The 25,046-nt window shown below is 38.6% G+C and overlaps 1 protein-coding gene across 4 annotated transcripts in view; it reads right to left on the reverse strand.

Annotated features, from left to right (window-relative positions):
* Positions 1 to 25,046, reverse strand: part of LOC129775535 (discoidin domain-containing receptor 2) — a 631,586-nt gene that overhangs the window by 308,410 nt on the left and 298,130 nt on the right. For all 4 annotated transcript variants that reach the window (XM_055780375.1, XM_055780374.1, XM_055780376.1 and 1 more), the window contains one exon: positions 14,677 to 14,782. In XM_055780375.1, coding sequence (XP_055636350.1) covers positions 14,677 to 14,782 — 106 coding nt within the window. The remainder of the gene's footprint in view (positions 1 to 14,676; positions 14,783 to 25,046) is intronic.

The raw sequence follows: 25,046 nt of genomic DNA on the forward strand, positions 1-25,046 counted from the left end.
CTCAGCCAATCACATCCGAGTTCGGAGAGGTTTTTTGTCCCCGCTTCCTATCCTGTGTGTCACTTAAGAAATGGGTAAACCGACGACATGATGTGAGATCATGTGTTGATATCTCAACCATTGCCCTGAGATTGTGCTCGATTTCACTGCAACCCTGAATAGACTTCATCTCATCGTCCTGTTGGGATGAGGTTGGGTTTGAATGACAATGCCAAGATAATGTCACGTTGCTAGCTGAAAGGCTTCCCATCGATTGACTGTGGTTCGAAACAGGTCAATGACACCACTCACGATCGAGTGGTGGTATTCGAGGGGGAGGGGTGTGGTATTCATGAGTTGATTAGTTATGCGGGTAACAGTGAACAATTCAATATCTAGTTAATTTTCCCCAAGTTTTTTTTTACCATTATTAGTTATGAAATTATGGAATGCTGCTTTGAAGCCGTGTTCATCTACGATCTGTAAAAGGACTACGTCACATGAACCATGTCTTCTAACGCTGTAGAGTGTCGTGCTATTACTTCGTTTGTGTTCCTTGTTATAAAATTGTGAACTGATGATCCATTCCATACAAAATCATCGAGTACGTTGTCTGGTAACTATCAATGTTATTATTGTCACAAGAATATCATAACATTCAATATTAATATAAGGTATGTATTTGCAATAATCTAGACACGCTTAACACATTGCAGGTTTTAAAAAATTTCAACCACCAGCATAATATTTCACACACGCAGAGCTTGACATCTACAGTTCAAAATATTATGATCAAATGTAACATTACGTTCCCCTAATTCATAAATGGTTCAAACTAACGGAAACTGGCAGCATTCCCATTTCCCCAAACAGTCCTCCAGTCCAGTCCTTTTTAGTGCTTACCTAGCCGTACTGTCAATACCAAGCAACTAATGCAGCGGCAAGTTATATACAACGCACGCAATTCGATCGCCCGGATAGCAAATGCAGCGTTTGTTTTAAAGGACGCTGTGGAGAGAGAAAATATTGCAATTGACACCCCGCCCGTTTTGAACTCATTAGGTATGAGGAGGCCATTCGCGATTTTGCTGTAACTGTATGAAAAATCAACGCATGAAGTTGCGATACACATATTTGAAAGATTCAACTTGAAGTTGAGGTTTCTTTTTCTTTTCTTGGTGTTTGTGGATTTAGTGAACAAAAATATCTGGAAGTAATAAAAAAAACCATTTATTTATGTTTTTTTTCCTGTTCTTCTTTGGCCGTTCTTGTTACCATAGGTGAGAGACATGAGTATTAATATAATGCCACAACGAAGTCGAATATACGTATCCCACAGAAGTTAAAAAGTCGCGATTCTTTTGGACGGGCTTTGTAAGACCTTTCAAAGCGTCAAACTCAAAAGAGTTGGTTCCGTTGTTTCAATGTCAGTGCTGATCACTTGCCATATTAGTACAAGTGCTCACGCCAAAGCAATTAATTCTAAGCGATGAAGCGATGGAGATCAATCAACGGTTGAATGGAGATCAATTCTTCCATACAACCAGTGTTGCCACATTTAAATCTGTACCAGAGGGGTTTAAAATCTTTCTCATCTGTATTTTTTCTTCAAAAAATCTGTACCATCGAAAATATTCGTTGTAGAAAAAATATATTTTATTAGTAAAAAAAAGTCATTTATTTACTTCAAATACTCAATTCACATTTGCAAGTCATTCGAGTGTTTGATGATGCTTATACAAAGCCACTATGTTTAACCAAATCTAATGAGAACGATACAAACAAGGTATCGAAGCGCTTAAAATGCGTGCGAACGGTCAATTTTTATTCGGCAACAAATTTTTGTCTACCAATTCTGCACATGTTTGTTTTCTGAAACCGTGATTTCCTTTCGGAGTAATTTCACCTTTAGGGTACGGAATTCATGCTCCAGATCTTATATATTCGCATCGTAGAATCCTGGAAACGCCACTAACACAACGAACTTCGTCCTTATGAAACTGATCACTTATTGCATTATAAATGTTTTATTGATCAGCAGCATCAAGCGATACTGCGGCGCAAAAGTAATCATGTACCTTAATGTTGCTTTCTTCAAATGTAAGAAATTTCACGTGGAAAAAATCTGTACCAATCTGTACTTTTTGACGAAAATCTGTATCTGTACCAATCTGTACCAAAAATAACGAAAAAAAATTGTACCCTTCCAGATAAATCTGTACGTGTGGCAACACTGCATACAACTACTCTGATCTGCAAGAAACATCGGGTTGTTGTGCTATTAATAACACAACAATGATCATATCAGCTATCTCCGTTGTCGAGTCTGCTGAACAATGGAAAAATAGAAGGAATACTTCTACGCCTAAATGCCCGCTGTGTAGTGTATCATATGCAATGGTAAAGAAGGAATACTCTTACACCTGAAATGGCTAGTGTGTAATTTACAATTTATAGATATGATAAACATGTCACATGTACACGATTAAAATCCGGCTCTGTTACAGCTAAAATGCTAATTGGCCTAAATAAATAAACAAATGGGATAAACAAAATATTTTAAGACAAAATCACTGATTTTATTATGGCAACTCTGGCATGAACTTCAATGGCTATACAGGCAAACCTTTTTTTGTGCGGGGATAGGGACCGTATAAAAAAATCGCATAAAAACCGTGCAAAACTTCACCAGTAGCTTTAAAAATCGTATTCGTTTTTGGGGTTCATGCGCGGATAATCGAGGATCTGCTGCATTTTTCTACGCTTCAAGCGCAAAATTATGCCGCAACGGTTTTAAGAGTACGAAGATTCTACATTACTTTTGAATGTAATATGTAATACTGCCGTAATCTTGCAAAGTGACGCAAGCGCCTGAGGGAAGAATTTTCAGTACAAGACTTTTTGTAAAATTGCATATATAAACGCGTAAGCGTACATTACGAAAATCTGATCTGTACAAATTGTGTACACATGATGGAAAAACATTGCCATCGGTTTTATTTTTGAAAAAATGCCGTTTTATTTAAGCTATATTACCAATGCCAGTTTGTTGTGGAAACAGCAAATTTTAAACGCAGTTTCCACAACCGATTGGCGTTGATCCTTCAAAGTATGTGAGAATCTGTTTCCAATTATTTTCTCCAAAATGCCGCCGTTGAGTGGAGCATGAGAAAGCATCAGGGAGAAAAGTTCTACACATTTTTCGATTTTGTAACATGCGTTGAACAGGCTAACATAGTTGAGAGCCCGATTGTAACAATTATGGACAGCACCAATTTTTTCCATTCCAAAATGCAATTGAAAACATTGAAAACATGAGATAATGATGTCCAAAATCATCCGATGTAAAGCAGATATAGTTTATGCGAGGATGTTTTGAGTTTTGTTACAAGATGCATTTCGATGGAGAATTTAGAAAAATGCAGCTTTTCACCAAATCCGACATTTACCCTTCAATCAACACTCAGCTTCGATCCATCCGAAAGAGAAAATGAGCAGGTGGGAAAATAATTAGCGTCAAGAACCTTTGTCCCTTGATACCTGAGGATAGAAGACATCATTGCCATCAAAAGACATCAATTCTGATAATCAACAATTGAATTGATGAGTTTCAACTAATTAGTTACAATTTTTATGTGCAATATGTGATCGACCTAGGATATTTTTTTCCTTTGAGATGAGTTTGATGTGATGAATTCAAATATTTGACGAAATTCATAAACAGAGCAAAGTACATGATTTGTAGTTCTGAACCAAAATTGCTATTATAAATGTAGCACTGCATGGGGATGGACTGTTTTGGATTAAAATATTTGACATGACGAGCTTTTCGGAAACGTGATTTTCATTATGCTAAATGTTCATTACGGAAGATGTCGGAAATTTGCTGTCCCTGCTAATCCATCCTATGCTATCAGATCAGATAAAAAAATCACTCCGCATCACAATCAAATTACGTCACACCATAGGGAAAATGGCGCTTACGCCACATCACAGTGGAAATGGCATTTGCGCCACTTTGTATTTAGGTTTTTACGGGGTCATTTTTTCACATTTCTGTAAAACTTCGCAGTTGTTTGAAAGCAGTTGGTATTCTTTACCAATCTATAAGAAAAAGTGAAATGTCAATTTTGGCGCTTGCGTCACTTTGCGAGATTACGGCAGAATAGCAATAGGTGCACCGCTACAAGTTTCAACTGAATGTTCACTGGTACCTTTCTGTCTCCTACTAAACGGATCACAGCTTCCAAAAATATTCGCAATATTTGTCAATATATTAATAACAATAACTTTCTCCGTTTTTGACCCAATCTTACCCCTATCGACGGTATATATAAATAAAAATGTAAGGCAAAATCTGTCGGTAAGCGGAAAACCCGAAGAAGGGATGGTCCGATTTTAGCCTCCTGTATTTTGTTATATTCGTCTCTTCCCGTAGATTAATATAGTGGAGAGAAAAATCGGAAAATTTTCGGAAAATTCTGAAGGAAGGTCGGAAATTCGGAAAATTGAATTCCATTAGTCCATCTGATATTTGTGCTATCGAAATTGTTCGCGTTCTACAATTAGCTAAGCGTTGTTAGTCCATTTGATGTTGGCGCTAACGAAATTGATTTTGTTCGAAAGTGGAAAAGGATTTTCAGACGGAATAACGCATTCCTATATCTTCTATCTATATAAACAAAAATGGAAGGCCAAATGTGTTGGTGTGCCCTAATCCCGAGGAATGGTCCGATTTGAGCTGTCTTTATTCTGTAATATTCTCTGTATCCAACATGTATTCCATGCCACGGAGAAACATGTTATGTCCAAATGCTTGAAGAATCTTGAACGAGAATTGTGTCTGAAAATAATTTTATATTATAAGGACGATTTTTTTAGAAGTACTACACAATTTATAGTAAAAGGAAATTGTAAAGGGCCGAAGGGTAATCAATCAATGAAGAGTTCAGTGATTGGACTCACTAACGTTCACTTAGTAAGAAAACGTGGATGTTTCAAAGTATTCAAATCATAAAATCTATTTTGGGCGGGACGAAGTTTGTCGGGTCAGCTAGTTATATTATAAATATTATATTATATATAAAAGCATATTATAACAATTTATTCGCGAATTTATGCATAGAATATATTCTATATATAAAAAAAATCTCGTGTCACGATGTTCGTGGCCGAACTCCTCCGAAACGGTTCGACCGATTTTAATGAAATTGTGCACAAAACGTTTGTTAGGCATGAGAATAGGTCGTAAACTATATTACATACCGCTAGGATACCGATTACCGTGTATTTAATACCGATATGGGTGACACAATCTATTCTTCTGAATAGAATGAATAAATTTTGTTGGCTTATTTTTTAAATCATGGTTTCAAGAAAAAAAACATTAGAACCAAAATTTTCATTCTTTTAATCCGGTTCCATTTTTTTTTATTTTTTATATCGCGATTTTAGTGTTTTTGTAAACATAATATTCAAATAAAAAACATAACAGCCGCTCCAACTTTCATCATCCACACATGCGGAAGTAACCTCAATTCGTCTAAAGCTAGGGGCATCGACGAGGTACTGGAAACCTTATCGAATAAGTACAATGAATTATTGATATCCTTCAGAACACACACGGATAGCAAATTGTCATCAATCCAGATAAATTATCAGCTGAAGAACACGTGTGTGGATTCAATGATACGAATTAATACTTATGAATATGTAGTTACAAGAGACGAAACAAACAAGAGAGCTCGATGGATGTTTATTATCGAATGATGATTGAACGCAGCTAAGGCAACGTCGTTCTACGGTGTCGTGTGCTGTGCCAACAATTCATCGTCAGTATGTACGCGAAGGTAGGGGGCGAACGATTGCGATTCCTACGACACAATCGACACAAGCAGCATGAGGACGAATAAATTCAACCGCGAGAAGCTATCGAAAGCAACGCCCACACAGCCTTTGCTGTTGCCAGGCTAAAACGCAATGCATTGTTATCGATAGTGTAATTGCCTCCGAAATTTCAGATCCGTCTACTGATCAACCGTATTCTGAAATATGATCGAGTCTGAATAACTCCAACAAATCTCATTTTTCATTCTGTATTCCGTTCGACTCAAGTCCAAACTCAAGTCCAATCAAGTTGTGATAAACATTCGCTATCCAACTCTTGACGAGTAAAGTTCAGTGTCGTTATTGTGCGTTGCCACTTTTACTATTGTGCGATTGGTATAGTGTACGGGTGAAGGTCATTGCTGTCCGCTTTCGAATTGACCTTTTGTGAAGTGGAACAAAGGAAGCAGCGCTCTTGCAGCTTGTAGCCCTTGGCGGCTGTTGAACATTGGCATAACGGGATCGCCATCGTGTGGCTGTCGTTAACGGAAAAATTATCATCACGTGACCGTGTGAGCTATTCTTGCGCTATTGTGTTGATCCATAGCGCGTAGCCTCTGTCTCTCCCTGGTTAGGGCAGTAGAGCGTAGTATCGGAACAACTTTTATATTAAGGTACACATATTTAATATTAATATTATTATTCAACTCATTTGTTCATTGTTTAATATTATTATCATAATTTATTTTTGTTTTGTTATTTTTTTTTTCGAGATTATTGTTAAAATCAATAATATATTAGAAATAAGACAGAAATTTTTGTAAAATGGAGGATAGTGGAGGATCTCCAGAGATGGAGATCTCCGATAATGAATCCCATTTAAGATCTGGGAAAAAACATAAACGAGTCCCTCAAAAAGAAGATAATTCTTCTGGGGACGAATCTGCTCATACTTCCAAGCCCCCCTCTAAGAAAATAGCAAGCCTCCCTTCTGAACCGACTGTTACTTCCACTCCCCCTCTCCCATCATCGATTTCGCTTCCCCCTTCTGATGTTTCCGATCCAACCCAATCCTCGTCCTCGTCCTCGTCTTCTCCCTCTGTTGTTTCCGCTCCACGTGTCAGAGTTTATCCAGAAGATGCACCTGGAACTGGCTCGTGGGTTGTTTTCCTCCGGCCAAAACCAAAAGGAAAAAGCCTTAACGTGATTCAGATCATGAAAGATCTGGCCAGATACACTTCTGTATCTGAAATTCGCAGGGTTAGACCGAACAAATTGCTAGTTGTCGTGAATGAACGGAAACACACAAACGAGATTGTTGCTGACCAACACTTCACTCTCGAATATAGAACATTTATACCCTCCCATAACGTAGAAATTGAGGGGGTGATAACTGAAACGGGTCTGACGAGCGAACAAATAAAAAAAGAAGGAAAAGGCAAGTTCAAGAAGCTTCCCTCAATGGAAGTAAAGATCTTGGACTGTCGCCAACTCGGGAAACTCTCCCATGATGGGGATCAAACTAAATTCACGCCGTCAGACTCGTTTCGAGTCACCTTTGCTGGTGCCGCCCTCCCTGACTACGTTATGGTGGAAAAATTGAGACTACCTGTGCGAATCTTCGTGCCAAAGCCCATGACTTGCAACAAATGCAAGTCAGTTGGTCACACTTCAGATTATTGTGCCAACAAGGAGCGCTGTGCCACTTGCGGAGATCAACATGAGGGGAAATCCTGCAGTGCGACTGAGCATAAGTGTCCATATTGCGGAGGATAACCACACGCGCTCTCAGCTTGTGAAACTTACAAGAGTCGCTGGGAGAAACAGAAGCGCTCTTTAAAGGAACGCTCGAAGCGCACTTTTGCGGAAATTTTAAAGGGCGCTTCTCCACTGGCCCAACAACAACAACAACCAATCTCAACACACAATACCTTTTCCACGTTGCCAGTTGATGAAATGGAAGCGGACACAGCTAGCGGGGGCACACCGTTTATTTTCAAAGGGAATCCCCGGCGCAAAAATGTGACCACTCCCAAAGTTCAAGAACAAGTCCTCCGGGGGATACCCCCAGTTAGCTTGCCTAAAAAATCGAGTGCAGCGGACAAGCAAAATCAGGTTCCTCCTGGCTTCCGTGGGAATAGTTCACCTTCGAACGACCCAGCACTCGAGGGGACATCAAAAACCCCAACTGTCCCTGTTTTTCCGTCCAGCTCAACTTCTCAACCGGGATTTATAAAGTTGTCTGACCTTTTGGATCAAATCTTCAAGTGTTTTAATGTTTCCGACTCCATCAGAACCCTTGTCATCTCAATGCTTCCAGTATTAAAGACAATTTTACAGCAATTGATGCAAACATGGCCCCTCCTTGCAATGATCATTGGGTCGAATTCTTCTGAATCTATAAACATGGCATATGACCTCACAAGACACATTGACTGGAAAAAATATTCGGACGCGATTGCTCTAGCCATCAATTCCAGAGATGGTTTACCTCCATTGGAGGAGTATAACTTCCTTTCTCGTTTGATCTATAACAGCGCGGTTCGCGCTCAAACGAAACCCATCCCAGGTTCCACTATTCGTCGAAGGCCTCCCAATCCATGGTGGGATAGCATATGTTCCAAGCTTAATGTAGAAAAATCGAATGCATTTAAAGCTTTTCGGAAACGTGGAACCCCTGAAAATTTTCAGACGTATTTGGACCTTGAAAATCAATTTAAAAACTTGATCAAAGGGAAAAAACGTGCTTATTGGCGAAATTTCGTGGGAGGTTTATCACGAGAAACGTCAATGAAAAAATTATGGAAAGTGGCTCGAAACATGAGAAATCGCTCTTCAACGAATGAAAGCGAAGAATATTCACATCGATGGATTTTGAATTTTGCACGGAAGGTTTGTCCTGATTCCGCTCCTGTGCAAAAAATTGTTCAAGATATACCACAAGATAGGTGCGATCTTGATTCCGAGTTTTCGATGGTAGAATTCTCTCTTGCTCTCCTTTCATGTAACAATTCAGCTCCGGGATCGGATAGAATTAAGTTCAACTTGCTGAAAAATCTCCCTGATGTGGCGAAACATCGCTTGTTGAACTTATTCAATCGGTTTCTGGAGCATAATATTGTTCCAGATGATTGGAGACAAGTACGAGTTATAGCTATTCAAAAACCCGGAAAACCCGCGTCCGACTTCAATTCGTACCGCCCAATAGCAATGCTGTCTTGTATACGGAAATTGTTGGAGAAAATGATCTTGTTTCGCCTTGATCGATGGGTTGAAACGAATGGCCTACTCTCAGATACACAATATGGGTTCCGCAGGGGCAAGGGGACGAATGATTGTCTTGCGTTGCTTTCTTCAGAAATTCAAATGGCTTACGCCGAAAAAAAACAAATGGCTTCAGTATTCTTGGACATAAAGGGGGCCTTTGATTCTGTCTCAATAGAGGTTTTGTCAGACAAATTACACTCTCGGGGTCTGCCGCCTCTATTGAATAATATGTTATATAACTTGCTTTGTGAGAAACATTCGAACTTTTCTCACGGAGATTCGGCAGTAAGTCGGGTCTCTTACATGGGCCTCCCCCAGGGCTCATGTTTAAGCCCCCTTTTGTACAACTTCTATGTAAGCGACATCGACAATTGCCTTACACAAAATTGCAGCCTAAGACAACTTGCAGATGATGGAGTGGTGTCTGTCGTAGGATCAAACGAATCCGACCTGCAAGGACCCTTACAAGATACTTTGAACAATTTTTCAACCTGGGCCATTGGGCTAGGGATCGAATTCTCCACGGAGAAAACAGAGATGGTGGTTTTTTCTAGGAAGCATAGACCAGCAAAACCAAAGCTTCAACTTTTGGGTAAACCGATCACTCATGCTATGTCATTCAAGTATCTTGGGGTCTGGTTCGACTCCAAATGTACTTGGGGGGCCCATATTAGGTATCTGAGTAAAAAATGCCAACAAAGAATAAACTTTCTCCGTACAATTACCGGCACATGGTGGGGAGCCCACCCCGAAGATCTTATAATGTTGTAACGAACAACTATTCTCTCAGTGATGGAGTATGGCAGTTTCTGTTGTCAATCAGCTGCCAAAACACACCTCATTAAACTCGAGCGAATTCAGTATCTTTGTCTCCGTATTGCGTTGGGATGTATGCCCTCAACGCATACCATGAGTCTCGAGGTTTTGGCAGGCGTACTCCCACTAAAAGATCGCTTCAATTTATTATCTCTTCGGTTCCTCATCCGGTGTAAGGTTATGAATCCATTGGTGATCGGAAATTTTGAGCAATTGATCGAGCTAAATTTTCATTCTAGATTCATGAGTTCATATCATGAATTCACCTCTATGCAGGTTGTTCCTTCTTCGTATATTCCCAACCGTGTTTGTTTTCCTGACTACATCAATTCCTCTGTACATTTCGATCTGTTCATGAAGGAGAAAATCCATGAAAATCCAGATTATCTTAGATTGGGGTTCGTTCCTACAATCTTCAATGCAAAGTATGGGCGTATCAATTATGATAATATATACTTTACTGATGGGTCCTCTATGAATGAGTCCACAGGATTTGGAGTGTTCAACGTATTTTTTAGCACCTCACACAGTCTTCAGAATCCTTGCTCGGTATATATTGCTGAATTGGCAGCGATATACTGGGCGCTGGACAGCGTCGCCTCACGACCTGTTGAACATTATTACATTGTAACGGATAGTCTTAGCTCTGTCGAAGCTATCCGTTCAGTGAGGCCGGAAAAGCACTCGCCGTACTTCCTTGAGAGAATACGAAAAATTTTGAGTGCTTTATCCAGACGCTGTTATGTCATTACCTTTGTCTGGGTCCCTTCACATTGCTCAATTCCGGGTAATGAGAGGGCTGACTCATTGGCAAAGGTAGGTGCAATTGAAGGCGATATATATCAGCGTCAAATCGCCTTCAATGAATTTTATTCTTTAGTTCGCAAAAATACCATCGCTAACTGGCAACGCAAGTGGAATGAAGATGAATTGGGCCGGTGGTTTCACTCGATTATCCCAAAGGTTAGCCTCAAACCGTGGTTCAAAAGTCTGGATTTGAGTCGGGACTTTATTCGCACCTTCTCCCGACTCATGTCCAATCACTGTTCGTTAGATGCACTACTCTTCCGTTTCAATCTTGCCAGCAGCAATCTCTGCGTTTGTGGCCAAGGTTATCACGACATCGAGCACGTTGTTTGGTCGTGCGAGGTGTATCTGGTCGCCAGATCGAATTTAGAAAACTCCCTTCGGGCCCGAGGAAGACAGCCCAATGTGCCGGTGAGAGATGTGTTGGCTCGGTTAGACCTTGATTACATGTCCCATATATATGTTTTCCTTAAAGCTATAGATCTTCGTGTGTGATTGTCCCTACATCCTTATACCCTCCTTTCCTTCCTTTGCGGGTAATTCGTCCCCTTGCTATAAATAGTAGAATAAGTTGACATGTAAATAAACTATAGATATACGAATAGATTTAAGAATTGAGTGTTCATCAACATTGTTACAATTTCCTTATATCCCATCCTTCTCCTAAAAATATGTCACCCTTCTAAACTCGAGTACACCGCGAGTAATCGGTTTTCCACCTTACTAACCATAGATGTAAGAAAATTGTTTATATATATATATATATAGTTTTAAAAATATATTTAAGAATTCGGCTCCTTTAAACTTAAGTAACTGAGCCTGTAAAAATAAACGAATTAATAAAAAAAAAAGTTGTGATAATGGTATAATGCGTGACAATTGGACATAGATGGCATTGAGCTTCGTGTTCTATTTCTGTAAAAATAGAAACGGATTTTCTGGTGGAAGAAACACGCTTTTAAAACGAAAAATATTGATGGAAATTAGCTACACCCTTTCAAATATGTTTTGTATGTAACACTGTAACACATTTTCTGCAAGTGGATAAAAATCGTGTACGAAAATTGTGTCTAATAATGTTTTTATATTATGGATAATGTTTTAGCGGAAATATAATAAAAAAATAAAAAAAAAGTTGAGTTGGGGTCAGTACTATGTCATCTAAGTATTCAAATAAAATGAAGTAATAATCTTTATTCAAATGTTTACAATGTAAAAATGCTTGCGGTCTGCTAATCAGATAGAGAGTAAATTGCTCTACAACTTCTATTTTTCATCAAGGCAAGGTAGCCATATTTCCATAGATCGTACAGATTTCAGAATGCAAAAGTCGATTTCGTTCGAATCGTGGAATCCGATCGGCTTTCAGATCAATCGAATTCCAGAATATGGGTTAGTGTTTGATATTGTTCCCACAAACATGGTTCACCTATGTGGTGATCTGAAGCTTTTACCGCCTTGCGTTGTCATACAAATGAAACACAAATTTCTACATTATTCGAGAATTAATCAAGCAAACGGAACTAGATTTGGCATGTGCAGATTTTAGGGTGCAGTAAATGTTTTCACGGTGATTAGATACTCCTCCCCCCTCTCTTAAGGGGGGGGGGTCTGCCATATAAATGAAACACAAATTTCTACATTGCTCGAGAATTAATCAAGCAAATGAAACCAAATTTGGCATATGGAGGTTTTAGGATGCAATAAATGTTTCTATGGTGGTTCGACACTCCTCCCCCCTCTTTTGGGGTGGGCTGTCCCACGGATGAAAAACTAATTTCGGCATAACTCGAAAACTAATCAAGCGAATGGAGCCAAATTTGGCATTTGAAGCTTTAGGTGGCACGAAACGTTTCTATGGTGAATAGACACTCCTACCCCCTCCCTAAGGGGAGAAGAGGGGAGGGGTCTGTCTTTATTCTATCATATTTTCTGTATCAAACATTTATTCCATGTAACGGGGAAACATGTTATTTGCAAGTGGTTGAAAAATCTTGAACGAGAATTCTGTCTGAAAATAATCTGATGTTATAATGATGAGTTTTGGTGGAAGTACTAGGAATTTTTTAGTAGAAGGTAAATTCAACGGGGTCGATTAGAAGATCAATCAATGAACAGTTCTGCGATTGGACTCATGAACTTGCGCTTAGTAAGAAAACGTGAATGTTTGAAGGTATTGATAAAGAAAAATAAATTTTGGGCGGGACGAAGTTTGCCGGGTCAGCTAGTCCAATATGAAAACAAAGAAACGGACAACCATTGACAAATATCATTAACGCAGACGTTATGACGGAACGACGAAATAATGTGCCAACGAATTGGTCAGCACCAATGAAGTTGTCTGTCATATCATAAATTAATATTAATTTTCTTTATTTAATTTTCTACTTTGAGACAAATATATTACTTTCTTCCACTTTCACAGCTTATTATTTTTTTAACTTATTAACATTATTTATTTTCACCTATTTACATAATTACACTTTACATCAAACACATCATTGAAATAAGATGATTCAAAATGATTTAATTTTTGTTGTCGTCGGTTATCTAAAGCTGTCTAAAGCACTCTTTGCATGTCATAGTTCATATCGCCCCAAGTTCACCCCAAGCCTCGGTACTTCCAAAAACAACCATTAACTCACCGCTCTACCTTGTTACGCGATGCACGCTGCTTTTTGGAAGGGCTTCGGTACCCTGTAACTGGTATTTGTTGCTTCCTCTCTCATACCTCTGCAGCACTAAACAGGGGAACTTGAATGGAAAAGGTTTTTCCGTCGTCTCCTTCGCAACCATCATTGTTGTTGGCTGCGAAAAGCTCTCTCTCTTTCTCTGTCTCGTAACGCCGAAAAGAATGAATGCGCACAGGACAAAACAGATTGAAAGGAACCGGTTCCGTGCACCACCCGCACCATCACGCGCTCCACCCACGCATTGTCCCGAAAGCACGAGGGCGACAACGGAAAATCACCGAAAGACGTCGTTTTCTTACTCATTTGCGAAAATGGAAAATAATTTCCTCCCATTGTTGCCCCGGTGAGGATCTGTTGCGAGTGGGAACGCTTATGACTAGGAGGGAGTGTGTGTGTGTTGTGTGTGCACAGTTTTTTTTTATTCGCGCTTGAAAATGTGCATGATAGGAGAATATCGTGTTTTGCCTTTCCATTCCCCGCCAGACACTCCGGTCGTTATTTATCTTTGTTTGCCATTTGCTGGTTTCCCTCTGTTTTCAGGTTCGTTTCGACGACTTGAGAAATGCTTCTGGGAATTGAGCCCTGAGACGGGATTTGAAATATTTCGACGCAGGAAATTGTAACCGAGTTTCAATTCTTCCGAAGTCGAAGAATAACTCTATCGGTTTAGGGCTCTACATCACCGCAAGAAAGGCAGGATATTCACTCACCACGGGCGGGAATTCTCCACCAAGGTGTGGGTGGAAGGATTCAAGCAAAAAAGAAAACATTATGCACAAAGGAACAAACGGTGACGGGAAACTTTCCTCCCCCCACCAGCGCCAGCAGCAGCATTAGTACATATAGTGATTTTTCATTTTAAATGAGTGCAATTTGTTATCCTGATGAGGATAATGTGGATTTGTTATCCAGCAGCCGGCAAGGCGCACTTCATCCGGCTTTTTCACGCTCGTACAAACGCGGCGCTGAAAGGAGCATGCTGCTATTCACCTTCCGACGCTGAGCGCATTCTTGACACTATGCTTCGCTTGATATTCTCCTCCCACGCCCCCAGCTTTCCCATGTCCTGTGTCGATCAGAACGATAGGAGCGAAAGAAACACAATCCGTTGTGTGGGAGGGCATCTGTGATAGATTAAAAAATAAACCACAAAATGTTGTTCCATTCGCGGCAGCCCCAACAACCGTTGCCGGAAAACAATGCGACGGCAGAGATTAAGTGAGCTGAACCTCATCTATCTAATAGTGTGCGGATTTTCCGGATGAACATGTGAACCAGAAGAACTTACCTGGCGTGCTGAGGACCAACGTTGCCGATGTCGTGTGCCGAGCTTGCCGTTATCTGCGAATCGTTGATCGCTCCAGACTCCATTCCTAATGGGTTTTTGCATTTTTCTGTAATTAGAAGGGACGCAAAAAGCGAACCCCAGGAAGGAAGAAAATCGATTAGTCTTGACTCATTAGCAACAGGTCTCGGTTTGCATGGCGTACAAAGGGAACATCATCGTCCACAGTCCTCCTCCCGGAGCAGCCGAACAGCAGCTCCGGTGTCCGAAGGTTGCGAAGGTAAACTCGGCGGAAAAGTGCTGACCGTATCGCGGCGAGCGGAAAGTCTCTGCCATTGACGTTGCCGCCATCGGATGATTTGTGGGTCAGTTTTCAGGCAGTAATTACAGCGTCTGTTGCCCCCCTCGGGTTGGACTGCTTCGCGTGGGAGGACACTCTCGACTAGGTTTGAGAACTTATCGGATGGACGGTATTTGTGTTCGGAACTCTTTTGGAATCGGGTTGACGACACCAAGTGATAAATGGAGGTTATTGGCAAGGCAATTGCATGAATTCGTTGCCACTAAAGAAGCAAATGACGGATTTTATGCCAACTCGTCTTAGGAGTTGTCAGCACCATCTCAGATAGCAGTGAAACGTATTGCGGGTAAAGACATTGGTCATTTAAGCAACTTTGCACACTTGAAATCTCCGAAAAAGCTTTTTCTTCTTTATTTTTTACAAAAAATTATAACTCAAAAACTAGAATATCTACGAAATTCTGGTCAAAGGATGAAATGTTTTTTAAAGGAAAATTGCACTGAAAAAAAATTATTTTCAAAATTGAAATTCATTCTTCACAAGAAAGGTTTTTTTAAATTCTCAAGAAAAATATGTGAATAGCCCTCATAATTTCCAACAAATGACCTATGCATCGGAAGATGAGTACTTTTACAGGGAAAAAGTTTTTCTAACAACAACTTTTTCATGTTTTCTGAAGAAAAAAAGATATGAACAGCCCTTACAATTTTTAACAAGTCACCTATACATTGGAAGATGTGCACTTTTACAGGAAAAGAGTCTTTTCCAACAACCACTTTCTCATGTTTTCTTTGAAAAATTATTATTAATGTTCAACTCGTAAAAATGTTACGAGTAAAACATTATTTTTTTCAGAAGCCTCCATACAAAAATGCCATGTATTCCAGAAACTATAAAAGATAGAAAGTTGGTGTCTTCGAAAAAAGTTCATATTTTAATAAGATCTAAAACTTCGTCGATTACGCTACATCGTTCAAGCGTCCTGCTCAGAAATGAAGAAAATTTTTAGCGACATTCACTATCAAGCGTCAAGCAAAACGCAAAGAAATATATATCAAAAAAGCGAACGATTGGCAGCCCATGTGGAGAGATTTGGTTTTGGTCGATACTAACCCGAGATAGGAACAGCGCACCCTGGGAAGGGAAGCTATTGGAGAGGACCCTATAAAGTTGTGAAATTACCGAGTGAACAACTGTTATAAAAAATGGAAACAAATTTGAAAAAGTTCACAATAATAAATTAAGAAAATATAACAATTAACCAACATAAACTCTATAAACTATAATAAACGACGTAGTATATAGAAAAATCAGCTATTTCAGTGAACTCGATGGTTTTCTTTGGCGACATAAAAATGAATTAAAACAAATCTACAAATCTACAATAGCTGACCCGACCCCCTAAATTTAAACGGTCATTCATCACATAAAATTCTCGTTTTTGGCGACTTCGGCATTGAAATGAATACTACAGTGGTAGACATTCGTTTAGCCGCACCCTATTTTTTTCTCAATATTTATTTCAATATTTTTTATAAGCCAACTATTTGTACAGTTTTGTTCATAAAAGACTATTGTTGTTTATTTTCATCGAATTCATTCTAAAAAGTATAAATTCACTTTTTGTTTTCCAAGTAATTGAAATATGTAGAATCAGGGTGGACATTCGTTTAGCCGCATCCTAAAATTTCAATAAAAGAAAATTTGTGCGGCAAATTTCGAGTCCAATCGGTAGCTAATATTTAGTATGTTCACCTCCATTTCAGAACACTTTGAAAACTCGTTTTAGCATCGAGTCAGACAGCTTTTAAATTGTTGCCATATTGATTATAGCCCAACACTCCTGAATTACTGCCTTGAGGCTGGAAATGTTGTCAAATTGTCATCCGTTTGCATAGACCATCTCGGCCAAGATTCTCCATAGATTCTCTATGGGATTGCAATCGACTGCAAGCAGGTCATTCAAGAAGCGGAATTTCCTTCTCAGCAAACCATGCCTTCGATTGCTTGGAAACGTGGATCTATGCATTATCCTGCTGAAAAAACGATATCCTCGGTAGCGTTATTCTCAATATGGCCAATCAAAACGTCCTCCAGTAATTGAAGATGATTTTCGTAGTTCATTCGGGTGAAAATGAAACAAATGGGAAGTTTGCTGTGATAGGAAACGACTCCCGACACTGTCAAACTTTCGCCCCCAAAGTTTCGCTTAGATCTCATGACATTCCGTCGACTTAAATTGTACCAATAGCAACTGTAACAGTCCGGGCCATCCAAATTGAACTTTTTTCGCCAGAAAATACAACATTTCTCCATTCCAGATTCCATTCCATGTATTGCTGCGCGAAAATGAGATGGTTTTACTTATGGGTGGCGGTCAGTTCCGGCTTCCCTTGGAGTTTCTTCCACATGATGTTTAGTGACTCATTCAAGATGCGCGCACTATGTCTCTTCGTTACTGGAACAACCGATTCTGCCTTAAGGTGAAGGTGGAAGCTAGCCATAAATGGCTGCCACAATGGCGCTCATTTCTTTCATCTCCCTCCCTCACCTCTCGCCCGAAAATCAATAATTTTGCGAAACAGTGTGAAGAAAATGATCGTTTTCGCACACTTCCCATCAAGTAATATCAACCAAACTCTAATCGATTACTCACAAGATATTAAATTTTCATCTGCTTTCGCACCGTATAGTGAAGAACGTCGGAAAACTCGACCAAGTGCTCTGAAAGTTAAATTTTCGTTTTTCAATCTTCTGCAATGGTTTTGTTTGTATTGGTGGAAGCATCGTTATTTTTTCGACACTGATGCCAAACAACATCATCGAAACAGCTATAAAAACCACTCAATAAAATGTTATTCCGGAGTCATAGCGTCCCATGTCATGAAAATCAATAGAATAAAATTGTGTTGATATCAATACAATTATTATTTTTACGTTTAATGGGTCTATAATGTAAGTTTTAGCAACTTTAACATTGGGTAAGAAAATTGTATTGCAGAGCTCGGAACACTGCCACGGCTGCCTATGCTTTCAAAAACAGTAAACGGAAAAGTATTAAATTCAATATAAATGCCTCGGCCAACGAAGAGAAGGGTTAAGGCTTTCCAACGTGAATATGTGAAAACAATACGATCAACGAAGGAAAATATTAAGGAATTATCAACATCGAGTTACTATGCGGAAGAACTTGTTAATACCAAAAGTGCCCCAATTCGCATGTGTTATAAATTTGCTCATGTTACGCTCGCGTATAATCAGAATCATATGCAAATGCACCTTCTATATATATTTATATTTGCAATTGTTCATCGGAACATGTCGTTCATACATTTTACTTTAGTATTGAATTGTTATTTGTTTTTTTATTTCAAATGTATTCAAAGACTCGTGTCAATGAAGCGCCACACAGTCTGATAAGTGAATTGATCTATTTACGTATGCTTTGCTCTTCTCTCACAAACACTATTACCCCATTTTTACACGAGGGTTTACCTATACTACTACAATGGCTAGCTTCCACCTTGACCTTAATGTATGAGCAGGGCATCGTTTACTGGTTACTTCGTGTCTTATTCGAACTTTAAGACGCAAAGTAACTTTGGTGTTCCCATTTGTTGGTCGATATATCCCATATTTCTGGCACTATTTAAAGAAATTCCGTACCACTTTCTCAGATAGACCAATTTTTGTTACGATCGAGCGATTAGAAACCTGTTCACTGAATATCTTTATTATTTTCCGCCCCTCTTCCGTCAATAGAATACCTTTCGCCATTCCTGTAAATTCTACATAAATCACTAATCTGACCAACTTCTTACGTTGCACATCTAATATTTATCTTGTAAATTGAACATTCCCAAGTATTTTTTCAAAAAACACAGAAAAAGGCTTGGTGATTATGCGAAAACTCGATTTTTATGCCCTGCGGCTAAACGTATGTCTCGGGAAAAAACGACGTTTGAATTGCGTGTGTGCGTGTGATTATGACGGAGTCCTTCCAATAAAATTGACTTTAATATACTACCACTACAGCAAATAAGTATCCCGATAAAAAGAACATTCCTTGTTGTTTTGGAAGTGTTTCAAGTTTTTTCCAAGTGCGGCTAAACGAATGTCTATCACTGTATAACTCCTCAACTATGTTTTATAGTGATCGATGTGGTTCATAAGTATCGAAAGCGGAAAAGCGGAAAACGAGTATAATCTTGTTTTGACATCCGATTTGCCGATAATGACTATAGATGACCAACAATGATGGAAACTCCGTACAATATGGGTATTGCGTGAAAGGTCTATAACAGCGGAAGTCAAATATCGTATTCCGATGCCATTTTGGAAACGAAGATGGCGACTTCCGGTTAATCTAAAACTAGTAGACCGGAAATGATGTAGGGGGGTTGAGTTAGACAAAAAAAGTATTAGAGCGAAATGGCGGTAGTAAGAGAACACATGCACAAATGGAAATTGAAACGAAATCGGAAACAAATGCAACGCTCAATGCTCAACGCTCAACGCTCACCGCTGAATGCTCAACGCTCAACGTACAATGAGAAACGATCAACACTCGATGCTAAAAGCTCAACCCTCAACGCTCAATACTTAAAGTTTAATGAAAAACGCTCAACGCTCAACGATAAACGTTCAATTCTCAACGATCAACGGTACACACGCAAATACAAACACCCACACACAGAACGAAAACAAAGAGTCAGTTTAGGACCACTCCGACCGTTTTCCAGTTAAAGGCATGCCGTGTACTACAGGTAACAGGTAAACTCAATTTATATAGCATGTTTCGATGAGCAGACCGTGAGCAGTTGAAATTGCCTAGTTTTATAAAGTTTCGATTCCTAAACGAAAACACAAAACGGCGCCAAAATGCCAGAATGAAGGGAGCAGGAAAAAGGTCACCATACAACCAAATTGTCAACGTAGTGACACCTTTCATTTGACACTACTGAAATTCGGTAGATAACGCCATTACTGAGATCCAAGGGGTGGTCGGTTCTGGGTCACCGGTCGGATTGGAGTAACCTTCCTCTATTTTTTTTTCTCGGTTCTGCTATATTTATCTGAAGCAATTCGTATAACTAGATTTTGCTCCTCTCGCTATTATAAACGGAATTAGCGATCAATAACACGAAAAAAAATGTAGCACATTATAACAATCCTAAATCGACAACGGAAGATTTTTTGATTTATGAAATAGGCATCATTAGAAAATAAACCACAGTATAATATAGTTCTCATTAAATAGTAGAGGATGATGATTCATTCATCCTCGGAACAAGAGCATGTCGTGTAGAGTTAATTGTAGAATATAACTACAATAGCTACAGTATACTACAGTATAGTAGAAGAAACACTTGCAAGCCATTCATGTTCAGAATGTTCCATTAAGTTCTTGAACACAACCCACCAGTAAATAGTGGTGACCATAATGACGAATTTTTGGCACCATTGCTCTTAATGTTTCTTACAGGTTGAGGTTCAGTTTGGTCTGAAGAAAAAAAGAGCCTTGATAGTTCAGGAACTTTCAATTATGATACACAATAATTCCAAGGATAACACTATCCATCTCTGAAAACAGACAGCAACTCGAGACTGAAGCCTTGACAAATATTATCTTTCTCCCAGACAGCGCACGTGCGGCTTGAGGACAATGGGCAAAATGCATAACACAACATGTTGGATTTTCGTACCCGATAGGAAACCTGCTGACAGAGCCGTAATCCTCTGTTTTGTTCCATGTGTACGAACAGTTTGTTTTGCAATTATGATGCTGTTGGTAAATATTTTGCGAACGAGAAGAGCCGCATTCATTTGGGAAGCTGACGTTAATGCTGTCGTCAGTTGTAGGTTAAATTTCAGAGTATGGATAGAAACAATGAAAATATGGAAATTGAATTTGTAATAATCTAATTTCCAGAAATTTACTTCAAAGAAAAACAATAAGTCGATCTGGTGGGATATCAAAGTTAAAATCAACAGTGAAGGTCATAGTCTCGGTTTCTACCGTTGATCTCTTGAATGTGCTTAGCAAGAGTTAGTTCACAAGCAGACGAGTGACAGATAGCTGTCCCAAGGCAAAAAGAATATCGTCTGGAGTACATATTTTTGCAGCGTTATTAATTCAATTCAATTTGGAGGCTGAGGCATACAGTCAGAAATGCGCCGGAACGAGAGGCACAGCGCAGAGACAAACCAGACAAGCCCTTGGAATCCTTCGTCTGAGAAGTTACGAACTCAGACCTGTCTCGAGTCAGCTTGAATCAGTCCTATTTTAATGTTACGGGTATTTACCGCCGTTTCAGGTTCATCGAAGTAGTTTTACTTCGGATGCTTCTCACAAAAGCATCCTATGAAGTGTGTGTGTGACTAAGTTTGCTTCCTCCCTTCGGACTCGTATAATTCCAGACAGTTCAAATTTTGCAAATTTAATGAAAAACCCGATATGGAAAGACAATTATAAATGGAATTAAACCAGTATCTGCAAAGTATAATTAATTTGTGATGATTTTCCCCGTGAATGAAAGCTAAAATCAGAGGCACATTATTTATTCAGCCGTTTTCTTGAACCGAGTCCTCATTGTCGAATTTTTCTCACTCTTTAAATTGACTTTCCGTGCCCAGGAGGAAATATTGCCCAGCTGAAAGAGTCCTATCGTTGACTCAAATAAACCGAACATTAGCGAAAGGGGGAAACCCCGAATGAGCTAACACAGAAGAACTTTCAGTCAACTTTTTGCCCACAGTTTCGCCTCAACTTTCAATCACTTAGTCAGCTGGTCGCCCCCAACTTTCTGCTTCTGCTGCTGTCGATTGCCGTCAACCATGTAAAGAATTCCAAATTCGATAAGCACTTCGCCAAAACGGGTGCTATTAAACTAATTCACTTTGGTCGTGATGGAGTGCCGAAAAAGAGACACTGGTTCGATTGAGATGTCCACCGTTTTTTCGGGAGGTTGGAGGAGGCGAACCCTTCAGCCCTTCAAATGGAATGAGATTTGAATGATTTGAACTTTGTGAAAGTGGAGGAAAGTGAATTAAGAAGATAAACTGTTTGATTTTAATAAGAAGGAAGAAACATCTCACGAATGTATCGGTTCACAGCAAAATATAAACAGAAAATGATGAATATTTTTACTGTTGAAATAGTTATCATTCTCCGAAAAAAATGACGAATTTCGTGCCAACTCGACTGGCCATTGGCAACAACATCTCAGATTGCAGTGAAACGTTGTGGGTGTAAAGACATTGAGACAAAGGCCATTCAAGCAACTTTGCATACTTGAAAACTTTAAAAAAGAATTAGAATACTTTTTGAAAATAATCACATTTTTTCTTTACTTTTTACAAAAAATTATACCTCAAAATAGGATGAAATAAAGGAAATTGTTAAATTGCATACTTCCCCGAGCCCGACTGACCCGGTTACTTCTATTCAATTTGATGTTTTCATTTATTTCCTCATTTACTAACTTAAATTTAGATCGCACTAGAATCGTACGCATATATTAAATAACAAACAGAACGAAATTAAACACCGCGTGGTTGAACTCGCCTGCGATATGCTGAGTTTTGTGCTTGCCATCGAAGCCTTGTCTCACCCGTTGAAAACCCATTTCCGTCTTTCCAATCTAACCATCTCACGGTCATCATACATTTTTTCACCTTTACATTTGGTCATCATACCTTTTTTCACCTTTACATTTGGTCATTATCACATTGCGCATTTACATTTTCGTATAATTTTTTTGCTCTTTTTTTCACTCTTGTTTTAGCCTCTTTATTGTACATATTTTTCTTTAATGCTTTCAAATAATGTTATTAATTACTTTCTTCCCTTTATCTCTTTAATGTTACTAATGGATCATTATTATTTTAATTATCATTATTTACAATTTTCCTCTCTATCATATTTATTTTTTTTGCAGTTTCATCTAACATTTCTCATATTTCTTGTGTTTTATTCAAATGAACAACAACAAAAGGTATTGTTTGTCATAATTCAATGGAATAATGTTCTTTATGTGTATTGTTCATCATACACTTTATTTATAGCTATATATCTTTATACTATTCATATCTTTTATCTGTTTTGTCTATCTTTTTTTTATTTTTTTAAGTTTGATTTGGGTGTGAATTATAAGAAACAAAAAAAATCATGAAATCACGAAATAATTACAAATAAAATCATTAAAAATATATAAAAAATAATAAAATCATAAATCAAAAATGTTGAAGTTTTCTTCCAGGTTTTGTGTACCTCGCTCTCTTTTTTGAACAGGTTGAGATGAAGGTTATACGGTCTCTCTCTCCTTCCATTCTTGCATCTGCCACTCACGTTCATTCCGAGTCATCACTCCTTGTTCATTCTATCTTTTCGCGTTTTAAAACTTCTAAATTCATTCTGCGGAGGGAAAAAACTCGCAAAACAAAATAAAATTTGTGGAAGAAAAGTAAAAAATTTCGATTAATTTTTTTTCTGCATTACAATAATAATATTTTTTTTCAATTCTTTCTTTATTTGTGATCCGCCATTTTTTAGCGACCGCCATCTGGGATTTACATTTTTCATATATAACTGTGTTCTACTAATCAAGCCCTTTCATTTGATACCCATATTGATGGGGTTTTGGAAATACCCATATTGATGAGGTTTTGAGAAAATTTGTAATCCGCCATTTTGTAGCGGCCGCCATCTTGGATTTTCAATGGAACACGCAGTTTTATAATGACTGCAAAGATGAAGCAGTGTTCCAAATTTCAGATCAATCGGTCAACAGAAAGGAGATCAAATTTCTAATCATGTGGGACAGGGCTACAGACAAAGTTACAAAGTTACAAAGCTACAAACGTACATACAAACGGGTGAAGCTGAATAAAACCGTTTCATAAAAGTAATGGCCATTTTGAATTTGGATTTTTCATGATGTGATGTGTTCTACTAATCAAGCCTTTTCATTTGATATCCATATTGATGGGATTTCGAAAAAATACATGTATCGCCATTTTGGATTTAAATTTCCCCCAATAACTATGTTCTACTAGTCAAGCCCTATCGTTTGATAGACATACTGATGAATTGAAAAAAAAATGTCACCATTTTGTGATCGCAGCCAATTGTGATTAGCATTTTTCAGAAATAACTGTATTCTAACTGTATTCCCTTTCATTTGATACCCATATTGATGGGGGTTTTATAAAATACTAGCTGACCCGGCAAACTTCGTCCCGCCCAAAATTTGTTTTTTCTTATCAATACCTTCAAACACTCACGTTTTCTTACTATGAGCAAGTTCATGGGTCCAATCGCAGAACTGTTCATTGACTGATCTTCTAATCGACCCCGTTGAATTTACCTTTTACTTTCAAATTCCTAGTACTTCTACCAAAACTCATCATTATAATATCAGATTATTTTTAGACACAATTCTCATTAAAGATTTTTCAACCACTTGCAAATAACAAGTTTTTCACTGTTGCATGGAATAAATGTTTTATACAGAAAATATGATAGACCAAAGACAGCCCTAAATCGGACAATTCCTTCCTCGAGTTCTGCTCTTATCAACACATTCGGCGATACTTTTTTATTGGTATAGATAGGAGTGCGCTTCATGACATTAAAATCCATTTCCAGTTTCTAACAAAGATCAATTTGGCTAGTGCAAACATCAAATGGACTAACAGCACTTGTCACTATGTAATTGTAGAACATATGGGAATTTAATTTTCCAAATTTTCCCTTTTCCTTCAGAGTTTTCCGAAAATTTTGAATTGTCATGTTTTTTTAACAAACTGATAGATATTTTTCATTATCTTCTCCTACACTTCAAGACCCCCCCCCTAAGAGAGGGGGAGGAGTATCTAACCACCATAAAATCATTTATTGCACCCTTAAACCTCCAGATGCCAAATTTCGTTTCATTCGCTTGATTAATTCTCGAGTAATGCAGAAATTTGTGTTTAATTTGTATGGCAGCCCCCCCTTAGAGAGGGGGGGTGGAGAGTTTGACCACCATATAACATTTCTTGCTCCCTAAAACCTCAATATGCCTAATTT

This window comes from Toxorhynchites rutilus, chromosome 3 (genome assembly GCF_029784135.1).
Source record: "Toxorhynchites rutilus septentrionalis strain SRP chromosome 3, ASM2978413v1, whole genome shotgun sequence".
In the NCBI taxonomy this organism is placed as follows: Eukaryota; Metazoa; Arthropoda; class Insecta; order Diptera; family Culicidae; genus Toxorhynchites; species Toxorhynchites rutilus.